This window comes from Petaurus breviceps, unplaced genomic scaffold (genome assembly GCF_028583685.1).
Source record: "Petaurus breviceps papuanus isolate PSGF00001 unplaced genomic scaffold, PetGlider_PUasm1.0 171, whole genome shotgun sequence".
Lineage (NCBI taxonomy): Eukaryota > Metazoa > Chordata > Mammalia > Diprotodontia > Petauridae > Petaurus > Petaurus breviceps.
In genome coordinates, this window is record NW_027185754.1 from 17,807,074 (window position 1) to 17,828,680 (window position 21,607).

The 21,607-nt window shown below is 37.8% G+C and overlaps 1 protein-coding gene across 3 annotated transcripts in view; it reads left to right on the forward strand.

Moving 5' to 3' along the window:
* Positions 1-21,607, forward strand: part of ZNF507 (zinc finger protein 507) — a 34,734-nt gene that overhangs the window by 4,689 nt on the left and 8,438 nt on the right. For all 3 annotated transcript variants that reach the window (XM_069082607.1, XM_069082606.1, XM_069082608.1), the window contains exons 2-5: positions 257-373; positions 2,651-4,785; positions 6,765-6,882; positions 17,416-17,530. In XM_069082607.1, coding sequence (XP_068938708.1) covers positions 2,656-4,785; positions 6,765-6,882; positions 17,416-17,530 — 2,363 coding nt within the window. In that variant the 5' untranslated portion in view covers positions 257-373; positions 2,651-2,655. The remainder of the gene's footprint in view (positions 1-256; positions 374-2,650; positions 4,786-6,764; positions 6,883-17,415; positions 17,531-21,607) is intronic.

Genomic DNA, 21,607 nt, shown 5'->3' on the forward strand with positions numbered 1-21,607 from the left:
CTTATATCACATCCTACTCATCCTTCAAAGGTCAGCTTATAACCTACCTTCTTTGGAAATCATTTTGTTGTGATTTCAGCCAGGAGCAATCTTATCTATCATTGAAATTGTTTGGCATTTATAGTCTATATAATTTGTCTGACATTTTCATATACCACCTTGTGTATAGGGAAGTTTTCATGTATAAATGTATTTTTCTTGCTATAACTGAGAATTGAGTGTTTAAACCTGTTTATTCTATAACCTTACCTTTCAGATGTATTATTGTCCTTCCCTGGACTTGTAAAGATCCACAGCTCCAGTGCCTGAGACAGACCCACATTATCCAAGTAAAGTGACATAACTTGGAAAATTCAAAAGAGCAGACCTTAAGGTACTATCACTCCTTTTTTCCATTCTCCTTTCTTCCCTCTCCCCCTCCCCTTTTAGATATAAACCCCTGGTTCAGCATATTTTAATTATAAAAAATATTTTTATTTGTGTTTTTATTTAACAAACTGCAGTACCAACACAGCATAACCCTACAAAGTACAGACTCCAAAAACAGTTAAGCAAAACTGCCTATTAGAGCAGTTAACTTGGAGAGTACATATCAACTGCTGCTGTTGTAGTTTACTGATTGTTAAAGAGTGATCATCAGCCTTTTGCCTTTTCCCCCAGTAACTTTTGTTCTAATGTAATTTGACTTTTTAAAAACCTTTATGTGTGAATCCAAACTGGTTATTCCGGTGTTTCTTGTTATCCTTTACGTTGTCATGCCAGTTTTATGGCTGTCATTCCTATATCCAAAACTTATGTAGCCTTAAAATTGATATTCACATCTGAAGCAACTGCTCTAAAATTCTATTAACTCCTAATTCCCATTTCTACTTAAACTACAGCAGATTTTAAACCCCAGTTTTTTTGTCATATTTTTCTGTATTAATTTTTCTTGACATAAGGTAAATTCCCTTATCTTTGCCCTTTCACTTCCTTAGTAATATACAAAGAAACATCCACTAGGAATAATTTACATTGCTTTGTCTCCCTTCTCTTACATCATCAAGTAGAGGAAGAATAATATAAGTCATCTTTGTAACCTTGTGGGTGGGTAGAGTATAAGCCAATTCTTATTTGTCTGCCTACATGTTGTACATCAACTTTCAAGGATGTAACTTTTTGTGGTAATTTATCTTCTCAAATTTATGATCATTAGAATCTCAAGGGACTTTTGAATTTCTTGTTTAAATTTTTTTTTTAAGTTCCAAAGGATTAAACTCACTGTCTAATCAATTTTTGATTTATAACTAGATTCATAGAAATAAGGGTAAGAGATGAGCAAGGCCAGGGATGGGGAATGCACCTAAAATTGAAATCCAAATTAACAATTTAATTCCAATGCAAGTCAGTTGAGATGTTTGAAGGGGAAATATTTCGAGGAAATACAGTCTAGACCACTTCTAATAATCAAGTCCATAAGAATTTCCAAACTGGTGAAGTGACTGCTTGTTCACAATACATTGTAAAGTACAGGTTAGAAACCACAGTTAATTCCTATTTAGGCCCCCACACATGTCTATACCTGTACAGTGGTAGGATACAGTGCTTTTATTTCCTCACCTTCTTTTTCAGAGAGAGCAAAATTCCATGTGTATTCCCACAAACCCATTCAACAGTTTCACTACTCAACTGTTTGACCTCTGAAAAAAACCACAGCAGTGTTTGTGGTTTATCCTTGGGTTATTTCAAAGGAAGTAAAAACAGGAACTAGACTCTTTGTTTTTTTCATTAGTTGCATTTGTATAGTAAAAATACAGTAGTTTATAATATATTTCTGTGCTTTTATAGTCCCATAAAGAATTTTATATTAGGAAACTAGCAGAAATTTATGCTAGAAGTTTCTGTATTTATTTTTCTTATTAATAAAGCCAAAATGACATGGCTATACTGAGTAGTTTGAGAACTATTTGTTGCCAGTCCCGTACTGGCTATTTATGGTGCTATTTCAAAATGCTTTCAGATGAACTAATAGTATATGGCAGGCGTGGGGAATCTATGGCCTCCTAGGTCCTTGGGTCTGGTCTTTTGACTGAGTCCAAGTTTTATAGAACAAATCCTTTGGTTAAGGGAATTTGTTCTGTGAAGTTTGGATTCAGTCAAAGGGCCACACTTGAGGACCTAAAGGGCCACATGTGGCCACAGGTTCCCTGCCTCTGATATAGGGATTCCATGTGCATAACTTTGTGGCAGTTTAATTTTTTGATCCAGAAGGTCAGAACTACTTCTTTGGGAGCTATGAAAATGAGACAAAATGTGAGTGAAAAATTAGCAGGGATCAGTGATCATTGAAGAGTAGGGGGATAAAGACAACAAGAATCCTGTGGAGTCACATTATTAGGAAGGAAAGGTGGAGGGGTTAAAGCTAATTTAGGAAACAGAACTAGAAATTCTTATTTTTGAGAGGACCTATAAAATTTAAAACTGCATGAAGTAATTAGGACAACAGCCAGGTACATGGTGGATAGTTAAAGTATGGGCACTCTAATTTTAAATAGTTTAACATTCTGGTCTCTTGCTCTTGTTAAATATTTTTAATAATAAAAATTTAAAACATAACAGTAATTTTTTTGTAACCTGACATTTTCTTCTATTGCACAATATTACCTCTTAGGTATCATGGAAGATACCAGCAGTGTTGCAGTATTGGTACCAGGTATTGGTGAACAAGAAGCTGTATTGATTTCTGAAACTGTCATCAGTCCATCATTGGAAATAGGTGATGAACAAAGAAAATATAAAACAGATTCACTTATCGATGTTATCCAGAAATTAAGCAAAATTGTAGAAAGTGAAAAGTCACAAAGATGCCTTTTAATTGGGAAAAAACGCTCTCATCCAAATGCTTCAGTGCTTTCTCTTGAAGCACAAGACCTTTGTGAAATTCCAGCCAAAACAATTGAACTACCTGCTACTGGCACCAAAAGGACTGAGGAGCTACAAGCAGATTATTATATCACTGACTATTTCCCACAGAGTGATAGAAAGACTATGTGTTACCAGTGCAGTCTTTGTAAGTTCCTGTCGTCTTCTTTGTCTGTGTTAAAGAAGCATGTCAAACAGCATGGTCAGCAGAATGAAGTGATCTTAATGTGCTCTGAGTGCCATTTTGTATCCAAGAGCCAAGAAGAACTGGAAGCTCATGTTGTAAATTACCATGGAAATGATGCCAAAACTCCTATTGAGTCCAGAGGTCAGCAGTGCACTGGCCTCTCCATCCCCTCGCTTCAGGGAACAATAGAAGGGAATCTCAGAACAGTTGCAGACCTCACTGTGAACTTGGATAATAACGACATGCAGACAATCCAAGCTGCTTCTGTGGCAGAAATGGGGAGGAGGAAATGGTACACATGTGAGCAGTACGGCATGTACCGATGCTTGATTTGCAGTTATACTTGTGGTCAGCAGAGAATGTTGAAGACACATGCCTGGAAGCACGCAGGGGAAGTGGATTGTTCCTATCCAATTTTTGAAGGGGAAAATGAGACTCTGGGCTTGTCAGACTCCTCAGCTACTACAGCTCAAAGGGTTGCAACAGTGCTTGCTCTAGAGGATGAAGAGCTGGGCGTTCATAGTGGGCAGTCTGTCCAGGTACAGATCTGTAGTTCAGAGCAGCTGTCATGCAGATCTACTGAACAAAATAGAAAAGTAAGTAAAAACCTAAGACAGTCAGCTACACTTGACCCTAATGGAGAAGAAATGTTGGAGGTGATGTCTGATACAGAGGACAGTCTGATGACTGATAGCCTACTTTCATCAGCACAGAAAATCATTAACTGCAGCCCAAATAAAAAAGGTCACGTTAATGTAATAGTGGAACGTTTGCCTAGTGCTGAAGAAACGGTATTACAGAAACCTTTTCTGATGAATACTGACGTGGAACGGGAAAAAAATCTGATCTCCACAAAAACCCAGATTGTGCATGAAGAAACAGAAGAAGTTTATCACAGTGATAAAAGCACTGTTGAAATTGAAGAGGTGATCATAGGATGGAGCAGTCCTGAGAAGAAAGATAATGAGATAATCTCAAGTAAAGTCTTGGCTGCTGATGAGAATGCCCCTCCAGGCCGGAGAAGGACGAATTCTGAGTCCCTGAGGCTGCACTCTTTGGCCGCAGAAGCTCTAGTCACAATGCCTATAAGGGCTGCAGAATTAACACGAGCCAGTTTTGGGCACTATGGGGATGTAAACCTTTTAGATCCAGATACTGGGCAGAGACAAGTTGAAAGTACTATAGCAGCATATTCTAAATTGATGTCTCCGCTTAACTCTTCAGAAGTGTTAACTAGCTTTAACCAAAGTGACTCTGCATTGGTAGAACTTACAGAGGACAAACAGGAATTATCCGAAGTTCCTGTTAAAATGGGTATCAGCATGTCCCTGCTCACTGTAATTGAAAAATTGAGGGAAAGGACAGACCAGAACGCTTCAGATGATGACATTTTGAAAGAATTGCAGGACAATGCCCAGTGTCAGCCTCCTGGTGATGCAAGCTTGCCTGGAAGCAACTTGGTAGAGTTTATCCCTAATACGGATCGACCGTACCGTTGCAGGTTATGTCACTATACTAGTGGTAACAAGGGCTACATTAAACAGCACTTGCGAGTCCACCGGCAGAGACAGCCTTACCAGTGTCCTATTTGTGAGCACATAGCTGACAACAGCAAAGATCTCGAGAGCCACATGATCCACCACTGTAAGACCAGGATGTACCAATGCAAACAGTGTGAAGAATCTTTTCATTATAAGGTAAACATTTTTCCTTGTGAAATCATTTCATAAGATCAGAATGTCAGAACTAGAAGAGACCTCATTTAGCGCACCCCACTAATTTTACAGATAGAAAAGGAAACTGAGCCTGTACAGATTAAGAGACTTCTTATCCAAGGTCACATCACTATTTAGTGGCAAGACTGAGACTAGAACCCGGGGTTTCTGATTGCTAGTCCAGCATTCTTAGAAGCTGCTTTCTTAACAGCTTCTGCATGTTACTTATTTGGATAGAGGCAAATCTTTCCACAGTCTACAAGTTCATTCATATACCAAGGATGACAAACAATAAATAGCTTGATGATCAACTAATATTGGATCCCATGGGGCCATCAGTAGCCATTCAAAAAGCTAAGAACTAGCAGTGCATTGAACGTTATTACAAATAACTCGTCAGCAGAACATGATCAGGATACATAAACTCCCTGCTCTCTAGTTTTCTCATCCTTAAAATTGGATTTTTTTCCCACTAGTTTAATTAAGCAAACATTGTTGAATACTTACTGTCTTCAAGGTACTTCACTTAAGTATGTTGATGTTTAAAAGCGCCTGCAATTTCTCCTATTTAGGCCTGACCTCTGCTTTTTAGGAAGAGGATTTGGGGTGGGGAGAGAAAAACATTTAAAAATCCATTGCATTATCAGCTGGTATTGAAGTAGAATTATTTTCAGTTTACCAGTGAACATGAACATGAGTTCCTACATGCTCAAAATTTATTTACTCTCTCAGGTTAGAGCTCAAAGGTCTAATGGCTGTTTCCTAGCCTCTTCCTTTTAAGTTACTTGGCCATCATGGAGTGAGGAAAGTGTGTAGGTTAGACAGCTTCTAGAGAGTTGGGTTTGGAATCTAGGACCTAGGTTTGAATTTCAAGTGTGATATCATCTCTATGACCTGGGACAAATCATTTCATGGTTTGGAACCAGACATAGACATAGGTGATTACTCTAAAAATTCAATTTAGCTTCAAAGGGGGGTAGTTGCAATGCAAACTTTCTCAACCAGTTTGCCTTGGAGTGGACCTCAAACCCTCGGTATTGAGAAGGCAAATGATATTTAAATTGAGAGCTTGAACAAGGGTAAAACTTTTAAAATACAGATTTTCCTCAAGACACTTGTGAAGTAGTTAGGACCTCTGGACAGGCAACTCACTCAAACAAGTTGATTTATTCTTCTTAGAACATGTCTGCACTTCATTTCTTTTGTTATTCAGCTTAACCGTTGTCAGTTTTGTTCTACCTATTGTGGAGCAGCAAAATAAAAGATTCAAATTGATACCTTTTTAAAAAAAAATTTTAAGGGAAAAAAATATCCATCTACTTAAATCTTCTTTGGATGTCTCTTGAGGACATGAAAGCTTATGCCAGCAGAGTACAATCCACCCAGCAGGGAAGAAGGATTCAGGGCTGGGCTGGTGACAGACTGCATGTCTGTCAGCCTAGGACCAACCAACTTTTGTCAGCATGATGCCAACTAACTTTAGAGAGATTCATCACCAGAAGGTTGGCTCTTGGGATGAATATTTCAGCCAGGGCAGCTCATTTAAAATATAGAAGGGTTGTGATCTGCCTTGATAGAAGAAGGTACTCACACTAGGGATCTCTAAAAATACCAAAGGAAAAAGTTAGATACATTCACAAATTTCTAGCTAGCTTTCATGGTGAGAGCATTATTCTTAGTCAGAAAGTTGCAATATGGAAGTCAGAGGGGTTTCTTCTTCCTTGTGAAAAATCTACCAGTGATTTTATATCTGACTGTACACATGCACAAAAAGTAGTGGTAGTATTATTTTTAAAAGACAGCAAAAAACAAAATAGTTTTTGTTCTTATAGGTTCTCCAGTTTTTCCCCTGAATTTCATTGTCTGTGATTAACATAAGAATTGTATTTTATAAGAATAGTTGAAGTGCTTTGTTGTGTGTGTGTGTGTGTTTAAGTAACATATTTCTCTCAACTTTCCAGAGCCAGCTGAGGAACCATGAGAGAGAGCGACATAGTATTCCAGATAATTTGTCAAAAGTAAATCCAAATGAACCAATAGTTTCAAATGAGGCAGCTGAAGGAAAATGTGTTCGGGAAGGTACTCAGAAATTTTTTTTTTTGCATGTGTTGCATACAAAATTAAATCTTTTACTGGTATGTGAAGAAAAATGGCCTATTAGGTATATTTCTTCAAAGGAAAATCTTGGGCCTCTTGCCTTTGACTGAAAGGAAATCCAAATAGATTCTTAGGTGTAGCTAGGTTGTATGTCACTGCCAAAACAATCAGTGTCTTGGCATTGAATGTGCTTATTCTCAATTAAGATCCTATGCACAAAGCAAACTCAAAAAGGTGACTGGCTTCAAAATGCCTCCTTTCCATAAGACACTTTCCTTATGTATCACATTCAGCATTGTAAATTCAGAAATAGGAAGCCTGAAGTTTTTTCTGTACCTTCTTTTTTTTGTCAGCATGATGCCAAATGCCCCTGTTTAGAAGATTACATTGCAGATGGTGGTCCCACACCTCAAGCTTTAGCAGCATCTTCCTGCTGTGCTCTTACTCAAACTATAAACCCTAGTATAACTGCCAGGTTTCATATGTATTGTTTGTAGAAGATCAAGTTAGAAATTTCTAGCTGTATTGTAATAGTTACTAATGGGCTGTGTTTTTGCTAATATCCTATGTTAGAAGTAAAAAACCTAATTAGAATTCCATAAAAAGGCAGGCACCATACCCAAGAACATTAGAATAAACTCTAATAAGCAGGGCTGCTTCTCATCAGATCATTTTAATTGATATACTCTAAATGTCTCTAGCAGCATGGTAAATAGGGTTTATTTGAGATAAAGCATATTAGGGCAAACTCCTTTTTTTTAACTTCCTAAGAATTGAAGTTAAAAAACACTGCTTCCAAGTAAAATGTGCTACAATAATGTTCCATTAAATTATACCCTTGAATGCATAATAGTTGTTTCAAAAACATTTTAGAATCAGATTGTGACACCACTGTAGCACCAGAATCCTCTTGTCAAACAGATGTCATCCCTATAAAACCTAACCAGAACAAAAGCGTTTATGATGGAGCATCTGTTTCTGCGATAGATGTCGGAGATAAAACAGTTCTGTTTCTTGTTTATGAAATAGCCCTAAATGCCTCGTCTTGCTTTAATTCATCATGTTTGCACATCCTCTTTCAAGCAAACATTATGCCGTTGGATATGATTGGTCTCTAAATGCCTAATGAAAGAATAAAATAGGCTACCATACTACCGCACCGCCTGTTGTCAAAACTAAACTTAGGATGTTATAGTTTCCAAAACAATATTGAAAAGGTAAAACACAAATGCAGGCTCAATATCTAATTAATTGTTTGTAGACCTTCTACTTTATTTTGAAAACTTCTGCCATGTTCCATTTTTCTGTATCTTCCTTGTTGAACATGCTGTTATGTTTTGTTTTGCCTAATAATAGTTTCTATTTCACTGCACTCACCACTTTTCTACTCAATTTGTTTTTTTTCCTCTAAACTTGTTTGTTTTATAATTTCTTAGTTGACAAATATTCTCATATAAATATATATATATATATATATATATATATATATATATATATATGTGTGTGTGTGTGTGTGTTTTTTGTTAAAGAAAATTTTCCATGAATTTTTGTCACACTTTCATGAAATTTTAGTGTGGAAATAATACATTTCTCTGTACATGAACTTGCTGCCTAATATGACAAGATAAATCTAATTGGTGGCATTCTGCCCAAAACACAGAGGGCTACAAATGTTTTCTGTACTTAAATGCTTAAGTAATCCTATAGTAGCAACATAAGTAAAGGAAGCAGCTTTTTTGCAAATGGAGCTTTGTTTAAAGGGATAGATATTGGAGCAAATATTTTTCTAAAAACTGGAAAAGCACTTAAGCTGTTAATGCTCTAGTTAGTGCTATGACTCACAGTTGCTGAGAAGGTATCAGCCTGTATTGGTAGAGGGATATTTCTAACCTGGCAGTTTCCCAATATTAATAAAATCCCAGGCCACTGTCCTTATATTCTGTATAACACCCACCCAGTACAAATGTGCATCATCATGCCCTCATTCTAAAGGTGGAAGACTTTTTGGCAGAGGCACATGAAAATGACAAGATTTCACTCAGTTATTTTCATCGGAAACAATTATTTGAAATGGCGTGGGATTTCTTATTCTTTGCTATGGTAACTTTTTTTTCTTTCTGGGGTGTCATTTTATTGTCATAACTCTGTAGCATTTCTTACAGGAAGATCATCAGTCACATTTTTTTCACCTTTACTGTGTTTGGAACAATGCCATTCATAACCATGTCCAAGTTTTTAACCTACCAATTAACAGTATATCTAAATAGACTATAATTATGATTAGTGTGTATATTAGTGTTATAGGATTTTATCAGGACATTCTGCTCAGCTTGGTAGTAATTATTAGTAAAAAGAAAATTTCAGATTTTGAAAGCTTAATTTTAACTTGTATTTGTTCCTTTGAAATTTCAGCGTGGGTTTTCTTTTGTGTTATTTTAGTTTTATAAATCATGCAGTAATCTTTTCCCTAAGCCTTTTTTCTTCTAAATGTTGCACAATAATGTACCCTTCTCTGCTTTACCTTAACACCGTGCTTCAGAACTCAGATTGGCTCTGGAATAGAAACACTCAGTCCTCTGTATAGTCTGTTCTCCATGTTGTAGTTGCCAACAGAAATGCAGATTATGTTCGGAAAACTTTATACTATGTGTAGGGGACTAAAATGAGACCAGGCTATTCAGCTGGGCCCCAACTGCTTTCTTTTGGTAAAGACCTTTTATTGCCATTGGCTAAACCTACTTTTAAGTAACTAGGCACTGAGCTATATTGGTGATACATTTTTCTTGACAAATTTCCTGAATTCCAGAGGGCTGTACATTTTCATTAAATGTGATTTTTATCCATGTTATCTATTATTTTATAAAGCTCATAATTTTATTTTGCAATTTATAAAGTTCCTTTAAGTCCATTCATCACTAAATATATAGAATAGGATCTTGTATAAAATTAGGAAAATAAGTTCTGTACAAAGGAAATACACAGGGTTTATACCCATGTACATTATTATACAAAAGAGATAAAGAGTTTTTTTTTTTTTAAGCCTTTTGCACAGAATTTCTCACAAATCCTTTGTAACCACCCTTCATGATACTACAGGTCTTGGATTTTAGCCATTCAATATTTCCTTCATGCTCTTACTTTAATTTTCTTTTTTTTTAATTAATTTATTTTAGTTTTCAACATTCATTTCCACAAGATTTTGAGTTCCAAATTTTCTCCCCATTTTTCCCCTCCCCCCCCACACTGAGATGGCATGCATTCTGATTACCCCTTCCCCCAGTCTGCCCTCCTTTCTACCACCACCACCCCCCCCATCCCATTTCCCCTTACTTTCTTGTAGGGCAAGATAGATTTCTATACCCCATTGCCTGTATATCTTATTTCCCAGTTGCATGTAAAAACAGTTTTTAACATTTGTTTTTAAAACTGAGTTCTAAATTCTCTCGCTTTCTCCCTCCCCATCCATCTTCATTGAGAAAGTAAGGAATTCAATATAGGTTATACATGTCATGTGTAGTCATGCAAAACACTTTCATAATAGTCATGTTGTGAAAGACTAACTGTATTTCCCTCCATTTTATCCTGCCCCCTGCTTATTCTGTTTTCTCCTTTGACAGTGTCCCTTTTCAAAAGTATTTGCTTCTGACTACCCCCTCCCCAAATCTGTTCTCCTGTCATCCACCCCACCCACCCCCATCCTCTTCTCCCTTACTTGCCTGTGGGGTAAGATACCCAATTAAGTGTGTACATTATTCCCTCCTTAAGCCAAATCCAATGAGAGTAAGGTTCATTCATTCCCTCTTACCTCCCCCCTCCTCCCCTCAATTGTGAAACCTTTTTCTTGTCTCTTTTATGTGAGATAATTTGCCCTGTTCTATCTCTCCCTTTCTCCTTCTCTCAATATATTCCTCTCTCCCCCCTTAATTTTATTTTTTAGTTATCATCCTTTCATATTCAGCTCCCTCTGTGCCCTCTATATTTATCTACATATAATGTATATATTTCCTTCAACTACCTGTAGTGCCAATGCAGTATCCATAGCAGCTGCTATGAATATGCCATGTGTATTTCCAGGGTAGATTTGCAAAATACAATAAACTCTTCCTCAAAGGCAAAACCAAAATATTTATTAGAATACCAGGAAGTAAGATTTAACAGGGTACTTCTCATTAATCCAGGGAGCACCTATATCTTAGACCTTCTTTCCCTTAGGCCCTTCACATAAACAAATTCCCCTAAGCAAGTTCCTCCCTCTGCCCACTGAACCTACTTCTCTCTCTACTCTCAGCTCTGCTGGGCAAATTCCTCCTACACTGAGCTCCATGTGACTTAGGCTGTATCAGAAGATCACATAGGCCTATTAATAGGTGGGAAAGATCTTCCTATTTCATTAACAATACACTACCCTAATACTGAGAAGGGTCTCATGAGTTACAAATATCATCTTTCCATGTAGGAATGTAAACAGTTCAACTTTAATAAGTCCCTTATGATTTCTCATTCCTTTTTACCTTTTCAAAATTATTCTCTTGATTCTTATATTTAAAAGTCAGATTTTCTATTTAGCTCTGGTCTTTTCATCAAGAATGCTTGAAAATCCTCTATTTCATTGAATGCCCATTTTTTCCCCTGAAGTATTATACTCAGTTTTGCTGGGTAGGTGTTTCTTGATGTTAATGCTGTGTCCTCTGACTTCCGGAATATCATATTCCAAGCCCTTCAGTCCCTTAATGTAGAAGCTGCTAAATCTTGTGTTATCCTGATTGCATTTCCACAATACTCAAATGTTCCTGACTGCTTGCAATATTTTCTCCTTGACTTGGGAACTCTGAAGTTTGTCTATAATATTACTAGGAGTTTTCCTTTTGTGATCTCTTTCAGGAGGTGGTCAGTGGATTCATTTTATTTCTGTTTTACCCTTTGGTTCTAGACTATCAGGGCAGTTTTCCTTGATTTCTTGAAAGATGATGTCTAGACTCTTTTTTTGATCATGGCTTTCAGGTAGTCCAATAATTTTTAAATTCCTCCCCTGGATCTATTTTCCAGATCATTGGTTTTTTCCAAGGAGATATTTCGCATTGTCTTCTATTTTTTAATTCTTTTTTTTTTTCAAATGCTTTATTAACTTCTGATTTACATCATTCATTTCTGCCAGATTTTGAGTTACAAATTTTCTCCCCGTTTTTCCCCAACCCACCCCCCCCCAATAATAGCAGTCCCACAGGATATCCCCTCCTCCAATCTGCTCTCTCCCATATTTTCTCCCATACCCCTTTCGACTTTACCAGTGGATCTCTATGCCCCAGTGCCTGTATATCTTATTTCCCAATTACATGTAAAATAGTATTGATAATAGTATATATATTTGAATATTTGATTTTAAAACTTTGAATTCCAGATTCATTCCCTTCCTCCCTTGTCACCCACCCTTACTGGGAAGATAAGCAGTTCAGTATAGGGTGTACATGTGTAGCTAATGCAAAACAATAACATAGTAGATATATTGTAAAAGACTGACTATATTTCCCTCCCTCCTATCCCACCTCCCACTTGTTCTATTCTCTACTTTGATTCCGTCCCTTTTCAAAAGTGGGTGCTTCCAACTTCCCTTCCCCCCAGCCTGTCCTCCCTTCCATCATACCTCCTCTCATCCCCTTCCCCCCCTACACTCCTGAAGGGTGAGATACCCTATTTAGTGTATATTTCATTCCCTCCTCAAGCCAGATTCAATGGGAGTAAGGTTGACCCATTCCCTTTTGCCTTCCTATTCTTCCCCTCCATTGTAACCATTTCCCCTTGCCTCTTCTATGTGAGATAGTTTACCCCATTCTGTCTCTCCCCATCTCCTCTCATTATATTCCTCTCTCAACTCTTAATTTCACTTTTTAAATATCATCCCTTCTTGTTAAATTGGTCCTGTGCCCTCTGTCTATGTATACCTATAAACATATATATACGCATTCACATATGTATTCATATGCCCATATACCCTCATTATATAGACATATATATACATTTCTATTCCCTTCAATTACTGAGAAAAGTTTCATAAGTTACAATTATTGTTTTTCCATGTAGGAATGTTAATAGTTCAACTTTGATAAGTTCCTTATGATTTCTTTTCCCTATTTACCATCTCATGCTTCTCTTGCTTCTTGTATCTGAATGTCAAATTTTCTGTTCAACTCTGTTTTTTTCATCAAGAATGCTTCAAAGTCTTCTATTCCACTGAATGACCATATTTTCCCCTGGAACATGATACTCGGTTTTGCTGGGTAGGTGACTCTTGGTTTTAATCCCAGCTCCTCTGACCTCCAGAATATCATATTCCAATCCCTTCGATCCCTCAGTGTAGAAGCTGCCAGATCCTGGGTTATCCTGATTGTGTGTCCACAATATTCAAATTGTTTCTTCCTGGCTGCTTGTAATATTCTCTCCTTCATCTGGGAATTCCAGAACCTGGCTATAATACTCCTAGGAGTTTTCTTTTTGGGATCTTTTTCAGGAGGTGATGGGTGGATCCTTTCAACCTCTGTTTTGCTCTCTGATTCTAAAACATCAGGGCAGTTTTCTTTGAGAACTTCCTGGAGGATGATTTCTAGGTTCTTACTTTGATCATGGCTTTCAGGTAGTCCAATAATTTTAAAATTATCTTTCCTGGATCTATTTTCCAGGTCAGTGGTTTTTCTCATGAGATATTTCACATTGCCTTCTATTCTTTCATTTGTTTGGATCTGTTTAACATCATCTTGATTTCTCATAAAGTCATTAGCTTCCATTTGCTCCAGTCTAATTCTGAAGCCATAATTCTCCTCATTGAGCTTTTGAGATTCTTTTTCCATCTGGCAAATTCTACTTTTTAAGGCATTCTTCTCCTCATTGCCTTTTTGAGCCTCTTTTATTTGAATCAGTCTGTTTTTTAAAGTGTGATTTTCTTCAGTCAGGCTGTTGACTCTCATTTCATAATTTTCTTGCATTGTTCTCATTTCTCTTACCAATTTTTCCTCCACTTCTCTTATCTGCTTCTTAAGGTCCTCTATGGCCTGTAACCAGCTCATATTTTCCTTTGAAGCTTTTGGTGCAGGAGTTCTGACTTCACTGTCTTCCTCCTGTTCCATGCTTTGCTCCTTTTTGTCCCCAAAATAGGAGTGTAATGTTGCAATCTTTTGTCTGCTTTGTTTCCTTTGCCTGGTCATGTCGCCCCTCAGTCACTTGACCCCTGGGCTTTTTGCCACAGTAGGACTCTGCCACCAGACAGGGGAGCTTTCGTCCCAAACACTGGGGTTTTCTCAGTTGCTGGAGGTATTAGATGGGTACCTTCTCTGAGGTCTCCACAAACTCTGACAATCTGGACATACACCCCTGGACTGCAATCCAGATCCAAGCAGGTTAAAGCAAGAGCAATTACCTCTCAGATGCTGGTGCTTGGTCCCCCTACACTCTGCAGGCCAGGAGCTGAAGCTGCCATGTGGCACTGGCTGGCTGTGCCGGTTCCTCAGCAGCTTCTCGTCCCGAGGGCAAAACCCACACACTCCCAGTTGCTGGTCCCAAAGTCCAGACTGCACCGACCTCTCACTTTGTCCTTCACATCTGTGTGTTGATAAATCTGGAAACGGCCACAGCTGCTGCTGATCTGGAGTCCCTCCTGCTGCGGCTGGTCAGGTCCACCCTGGGGCTAAAGCTGGTGTAGGGCTGGGCTCAGCTCCCAGAGCACTGTGCTGGACGATTCCTGCTGGCCTACCGGGCTATCCTCAGTGGGAGGTTAGCTTCTCTGTGTCATTTTGTGGGTTCTGCAGCTTCAAAGTTTTTTCAGAGTCCCCTTTTTACATGAATTAGGGAAGGTGGAAGCAGGAGCAGTGGGGAGGTCCTGCTTATACTCCGCCATCTTGGCTCCACCCCTCTATTTTTAAATTCTTTTGGTTCTTTTAAATTTCTTGATTTCTCATAAAATTATTAGCTTCCATTTGCTCTATTCTAATTTTGAAAGAATTATTTTCTTCAGTGGGCTTTTGGACCTCCTTTTTCCATTTGGCCAATTCTTCTTTTTAAAGCATTCTTCTCCTCACTGGCTTTTTAGACATCTTTTGCCATTTGGGTTAGTCTATTTTTTAAGCTGTTATTTTCTTCAGTATTTTGGGGGGGATTTCCTTTAGCAAGCTGTTGACGTTTTTCACGATTTTTTTGCATCACACTCATTTCTCTTCCCAATTTTTCCTCTACTCTTACTTGATTTTCAAAATTCTTTTTGAACTCTTCCATGACCTGAAACCAATTCATATTTTTCTTGGAGGCTTTTGATGCAGGAGCTTTAACTTTGTCATCTTCTAGTTGTACGTTTTGATCTTCCTTGTCATCAAAGTAAGATTCTATAGTCTGAGTATTTTTATGCTGTTTGCTCATCTTCCCAGCCAAATATTTAACTTTCTAACTCTCTGTCAAGGTAAGACTCTGCTTCCACTGGGGGTGTATTAGGTTATACTTTCCCAGGCTTCAGGGGTTTTGTATCAGCTTCTTGATCCCCCACCATCTGTGGACTCAGGGTTGCAGAAGCAGCCACTGCTACTGCTGCCAACACAACCTTCCCCACTGCCCCGGGACTGGGGCCAGACCCCAGCTGGACCACACTTCTTTCAGTTGGGTCCCACAGACTTTTCCCACTGACCTTCTATGCTGTCTTTGGTGTTTGCGGGTTGAAAAGTCTGGAAACTGCCGCAGCTGCCAGTGATTCAGTCCCATGAAGCCTGCTCTAACCCTGTCTGGCTGGCACAGTCCACACTTGACTGTGCACTGCTCCTAGCCCAGTGCATTATACCCTTCCTGTTGGCTTTCCACAGTGTCCTGGGCTGGAGATTTACTTCGCTCTATCATTTTGTGGGTTCTGTAGCTCTAGAATTTGTTTAGAGTCATTTGGTATTGGGGGGGGGGGCTTAAGCTAAGTCCCTGCTCTTATTCCACCATCTTGGCTCTGCCCTTACTTGGATTTTCTTAACAGTAGTAAGGTACCCCATATTCATTATGATAACTTGAGTGAACCACACAGGCATAGAGAAATTTAACTGCTGAGGTTCAGAAAATTATTTTCCAGCCTTTGTTCTGATTGTTTGAGTACAAGAGGATGGGTAACCTGACTTTGGAATTTGTTTGAATATTCATTCTAAAATTGAATCTAAGAAAGAGTATAGAGTTAAACCTATTAATATTGGAAGGTATGACTTTTCATTTAATATATTCATAAGGGATAGCAGGATATAATAAGTTGTGTGACTGTTGACAAATCCCTTAATTTCTCAACACTACCAGGCAGCTCTCTAAGACTGTATATCATAAACAACTTCTTATCTGTATTGGTGGGGTCACACCAAAGGTTTTCCTATACCATTGAAATCACAGACCAGGTCAGTCAATCAGCAGATATTTATTAGACTCAATGTGCCAGGCACTGTACTAAGTACTACAGATAAACAGAAAGGCAAAAACCTGGTTTCTACCTTCAGAGAGTTCATAGTCTGTTGGGGGAGACAACATGCAAATAACAATGGACATTCAAGATATACATAGGGCAAATGGGAAGTAATTTCAGAGAAAAGGCACTAGTAGTGGGGAAGACCAGGAAAAACTTCCTGCAAAGGGGTATATTTGAGCTAAGTCTTGAAAGGAACCTGGGAAACAGGAGACATCAGTGCAAACTAGTTGTGGGAAGTCATTGCAAAGACAGGAAAACAAGATTGGGGGGTGTGCTCAGGGAGCTCCAAGCAGGCCAGTGGAGCTAGCTTATAGAAAGCAGGGAAGAAGGTGTTGTGTAAGAAAACTGGAAGAGTAGAAAGGAGCCAGGTTATAAAGAATTTTAAATGCTAAATGTGGAGTAACTGGAGCCTAGTGAGTGAGGGCTGAGGGGAGTGAAATGGTCAGACTCACGCTTTAGGAAAATCATTTTGGCAATTGAGTGGAGGATGGTGTGCAGTGAGGAGAGGCTTGAAGCAGAGGACCAGTTGGAATGCAGTTCAGTATAGCCCAGGTTTGGAGTAATGAGACCCTGTGCTAAAGAGCCAGCAATGTTAGTGAACAGAAGCCAGCATTTAAGAGATGTCATGAAGGAAAAAACTACAAGACTTAACAGTGTATTGAACGTGTCCAGTAGATGAAGAGTCAAGGATGACATCGAGATTTCAAGCTTGAATGACTAGGAAAGATGGTGGTACCCATGACACTAACAGGAAAATTGGGAAGAAAGGATTTGAGTGGAAAGATAATTACTTCTGTTTGGGGCATCCAATTCAAGATAACCAAAAGGCAGTTGTTGATAGGAGACTGGAGCTCAGGGGAGAAATTAGAGCTGCAATCTGGGAATCATCTGCATAGAGAGGATAATTGAACCTATTTGAGTTTTCTATGAGATCACAAAGCAAGATAGTATAGAGGGAAAAGAGAAGAAATCCATTTATATTGTCACAGAAATCAAATGTAATTTTTTTTCAAAGAAATTATGCTTATAAATGTCTGGAATACTCACTCTAGGTAATAGATCTTCGATCCAGAGACTATATAAATGTGACGTGTGTGATTATACAAGTACAACTTACGTTGGTGTCCGGAATCACAGGCGAATCCATAGCTCTGATAAGCCATACAGGTAAGTGTGAGCGATCCTAGAGTTTTAGTGCATGCAATATATTTTATGTAATAATAATAAAAAAGAATCAGTTATGAAAATAAGCAGAAATTCACACACTCAATACACTGTGGGATTCTATACTTTCATCTTTATCCTCCTATGACTTTTTCATCTTTTTATTAAAGAGCCCAAATCCATTTGATAGAGTTAATAACCGAAAGGAGGCTCACAAAGATGTTTCATAGTCTTACTTGGGGAATAGAAACTTTAAGCTTGGGTCTTAAAGCAGTATATATTTTGTATGACTTAATTGTAATCTCATTTGCTGGGCTCATGTATACAGTAATTATTTGCATAAAATTTTATCAGCAGTTTTCATTTGAGGGGGTAATTATTTAACTTACTCTGACTCAATCACCCAAATTCCAGTTATAATAGCAAATATTCCTAATTCAGAAAACCTTTGAGAGTATATACCTAATTGGAGCTAGTTGTTTACATAAACAGGGTCATCAAATTTGCAATATCACACCTGAAGGGTAAACTTTATTGATCACAAAAGTTGCTTTTAGCATGTGTTTCCAGAAGCTGAAACTGTAGAGATCATAATTTATTGTTTTATATAGCCTTGAAGTTTAGAGTTTAAAAAAAAATTAATTACTGTATTTGGCAAAGGTGCTGTGATTTTATAGGGAAGGACTTTAAAGGCATTCCAGTTTATCCAGATGTGACAGAGCCATGATGACAAGAGCAGCAAGGGCCTCATCAAAGCCTTGTTTGTGTTCAGTACAGGGTTGTGCATAATATATTTTTCTTTTTTGTTTTTGTAAATTCTTACTATCTATATTCACAAGTTCTGTATTTGTACCATTTTCCAAGAATATAAATCCCATGCATGTGGAGAAATCACTCACTTCTGAGAATAGTCCTAAAAGCTCTTAATATATTGTCAGGTCTTCCATTTCCTATATTTAGCTTTTTAAATTTAAATGTTTTGTTATAAAGATGTTTGATTTGCCTGAAGCAAATTTAGTTGTAGTTACTTTGCAATTGAATAATCATTGAGTATTATAGGTATTTTGAAGCTGTTCTTTCTGGTCCCAGAAGCCCTTTTGAATGTCTGAATTAGTTTTGAAAGTAGTGGTGTCTCTTCTCATAGAACATAAACTCCCTGAGAGCAGAGATTGTTTGATGTTTTTGTCTTTGAATCCCAGCTCTTAGCACAGTGCCACACACATTAGTAAGAACTTAATAATAGGTTAATTGACTGATTCTTAAGAAAGAGGGCTCATCTTTTATATAGTCCTGAATTTTTCATGTACCTTGTTCTTAGATTACAAAAAGTTTTTTTGTATTCTGACAAAGGAAGAAAGCATGAATTCACATATTAAAGAATAAAAGCCACTAATTAGTTCCTGCCTTTAAGTGAATATCTTTTTATTTATTCAGTAGTCTTATCCATAACATTCCTATTTATGGTTTCTCTAGTTTTTTTGTTCATATGAAGCCCTTTGAACAGTTTTTTGTGTAGTTGAAAAAAAAAATTTTTTTGGAGGGCAATTGGGGTTAAGTAACTTGCCCAAGGTTACACAGCTAGTTTTTTTGTGTGGGTGTTAAGTGTCTGAGGCCAGAATGGAACTCGGGTCCTCCTGACTCAGGGGCTGGCGCTTTACTCACTGCGCCACCTAACCACCCTCATGTAGTTGAAACTGTATCCTAATCACTATGTGAATCTTAATCAGTTCTTCTGCCCCCATCCCCAAAAACGTTTAATTTTTTAACGTCCTGGTTAGAATCATTGCCCACATCCTTCAATATTTGGGGAGGGGAGAGTTCCTTTAATTCTTGTAATTTTAATAGGACTGAAAGAAACTTTTCTGTTTCTTCCTATATCTTCCTTCAAACAAGGTCACTAACAGATCATCACAGCCTTCTAAAAGTAGCATTCTCCAGTATCCTGTGTCAGTCCTTTCAGTTGTCTAATCAGTTAATATCATAAAGTTCCCAAGTATAACTGTTTTAAAAGTTAGTGTGCTGTGTTAATAACCTTGAATAAAATTATACATTTTAGTTTCCTTATCCTCATGCTTAAATAATATTAGTTCTTTTCAAACTCTTCACATAGATCTTATTTTCCTAACTAATTAGTGTGATTTTCCTCTTAACACTGATTTACTCTATACATTCTTCATTTGCAGAGCCTAAGACTAAACACAACTCACAGGATAATTTACCAATTTCCAAAGTAGCAAAATTTTAAAATCACTGAGACATGATTTCCTCTTTAGCCTTCAGTTGATTTCAGGGTTTTGAATTAGATTCTCAAAAGTGGTTTTGGAGGTCTGTAGCAGCAAACACCCCAGTGTCCCCAGGGTAGCTGCCAACACAGGTTCTTAGATGTGCTTTGCTAAAGGAAAGCAACTCAAAATTGGTTAGCAAGCTTGCTTTAATCAGTCAAATATATATCGTTTACCTAGTTCAGGGGAAAAAGGTCAGCACCCCAAACTCCAGAGTATACAGACAGAATTGTCAAGACAGAGAAACAGATCAAGTAGACAGGTTTCCAAAATGTCCAACTATTACATACATACCAAATCAACATCTGGGTTTTTCAAAGCCCGGGGGCTCTCAACAACAGCTTTCCAGAGTCTCATCTAATCAAATCACAGAACACTTCTCAAAGTGAACCCCAAAACAAAGCCTCAAATCAGGGCTCATATAGCCTCCTGGCTCAGAGAAAGTAACAACCTTCTGGACCCACTGGCCAATCAAAAAGATCTACTGAAAAACAAGCCTCCCACTCCAGGCTCCAGGTGCACTTTAGCCTAGGGGCAGGGAAGATCTTAAAAATTTACATTCCCATTACAAGGTCTCAGATTGATATTGAACTTCTGTGCTTACTGAGCAGTAATGCCAGTCCAAGTTTCAGTATTGTCAGAATAGCCTTTTCCCCTGCTTCCTGGAGCTATCTAGCTCCCTATTTGTTGTTTACTAAAATGGTCTTGTGCTTTTTTCTTTTGGGTGGGATTTTTTTGTAGAGGGGAGATTTATTTATTTTATTTTAGCTGGTGCAGTCTGACATCAACACATTAGTCTTAGAATAAAAGTATAATTTGTAAAATACATCAGGAATCCAACTTTCAGGCAGTTAGGATTGCTCACATGGTGCTTTTTTCAGTGAAATATATGATTTTTACCAGAACAAACACTGTTTGAAATGCCATATGAGTCTTCAGCCTCAGAAGCACCACACTGAAATACTAGTACAAGTACATAATGTTAAAAATCCTGGCATTGCTATTTCAAGTGGTATGCCTTCTTAGTGGAGGTTTTGTGAAGCAGGCAGAAGTTCAGGGGAAATCAATCAATACCATATTTATTTAGCACCTGCTCTATGCCAGACTCTGTGCTGTGCTCTGAGATACAAGTACAAAGAATGAAACAATCCCTATTTAGTGTGACTTTACAGAGAAATTGAGATTGCTAAAGCCTGTTGTTACTTAATGGGAAAGTAGGAAATAACCTGACAGATGGACATGGACTTGGTTGTTGTAGCAGTTCCATTATCTTCCTTTACTTCTCTCTATGCTTTCTCTCCTCATAGGTAGGTTTCCATTCAGTTTGATACTTTTAATAAAGGTAACTGGGGACAGATTTACATGTAAACTTTTCACTTTAAAACAAAGTATCTACAGGTTATCACTTTTTGTCTAAAAATTAAAAGCCATGTTGGTAAATTATTAACTTTTATCAGTTTGTATCTTGCTTGGACTTTAGGAACTTTCCTATCTTGAGGCACAGTATGCCTTCAAAATTACCTATTTCTCTAAAAGATGCAATACTAGGAGTTTTGCAGAGCAGTAAAGTTTGCTCATTAATTCCAATAAGATTTATCTCTGTTCCCACTGCCCTTAAAGGAATTAGGGAACTTCTGTGCATTAAAGAATGTTTGTTGTAACTAGCATATTCCACAGAAATAAATCATTTTCTAGTGAGGGAGGGGAGTGTAATGTGGGGACATTAAAGTCAAAAGATAAAAAGTCTTTATCTTTATCTTAACAAGTTGTTTACAAGGGAAAGTAATAGATGCTAGGT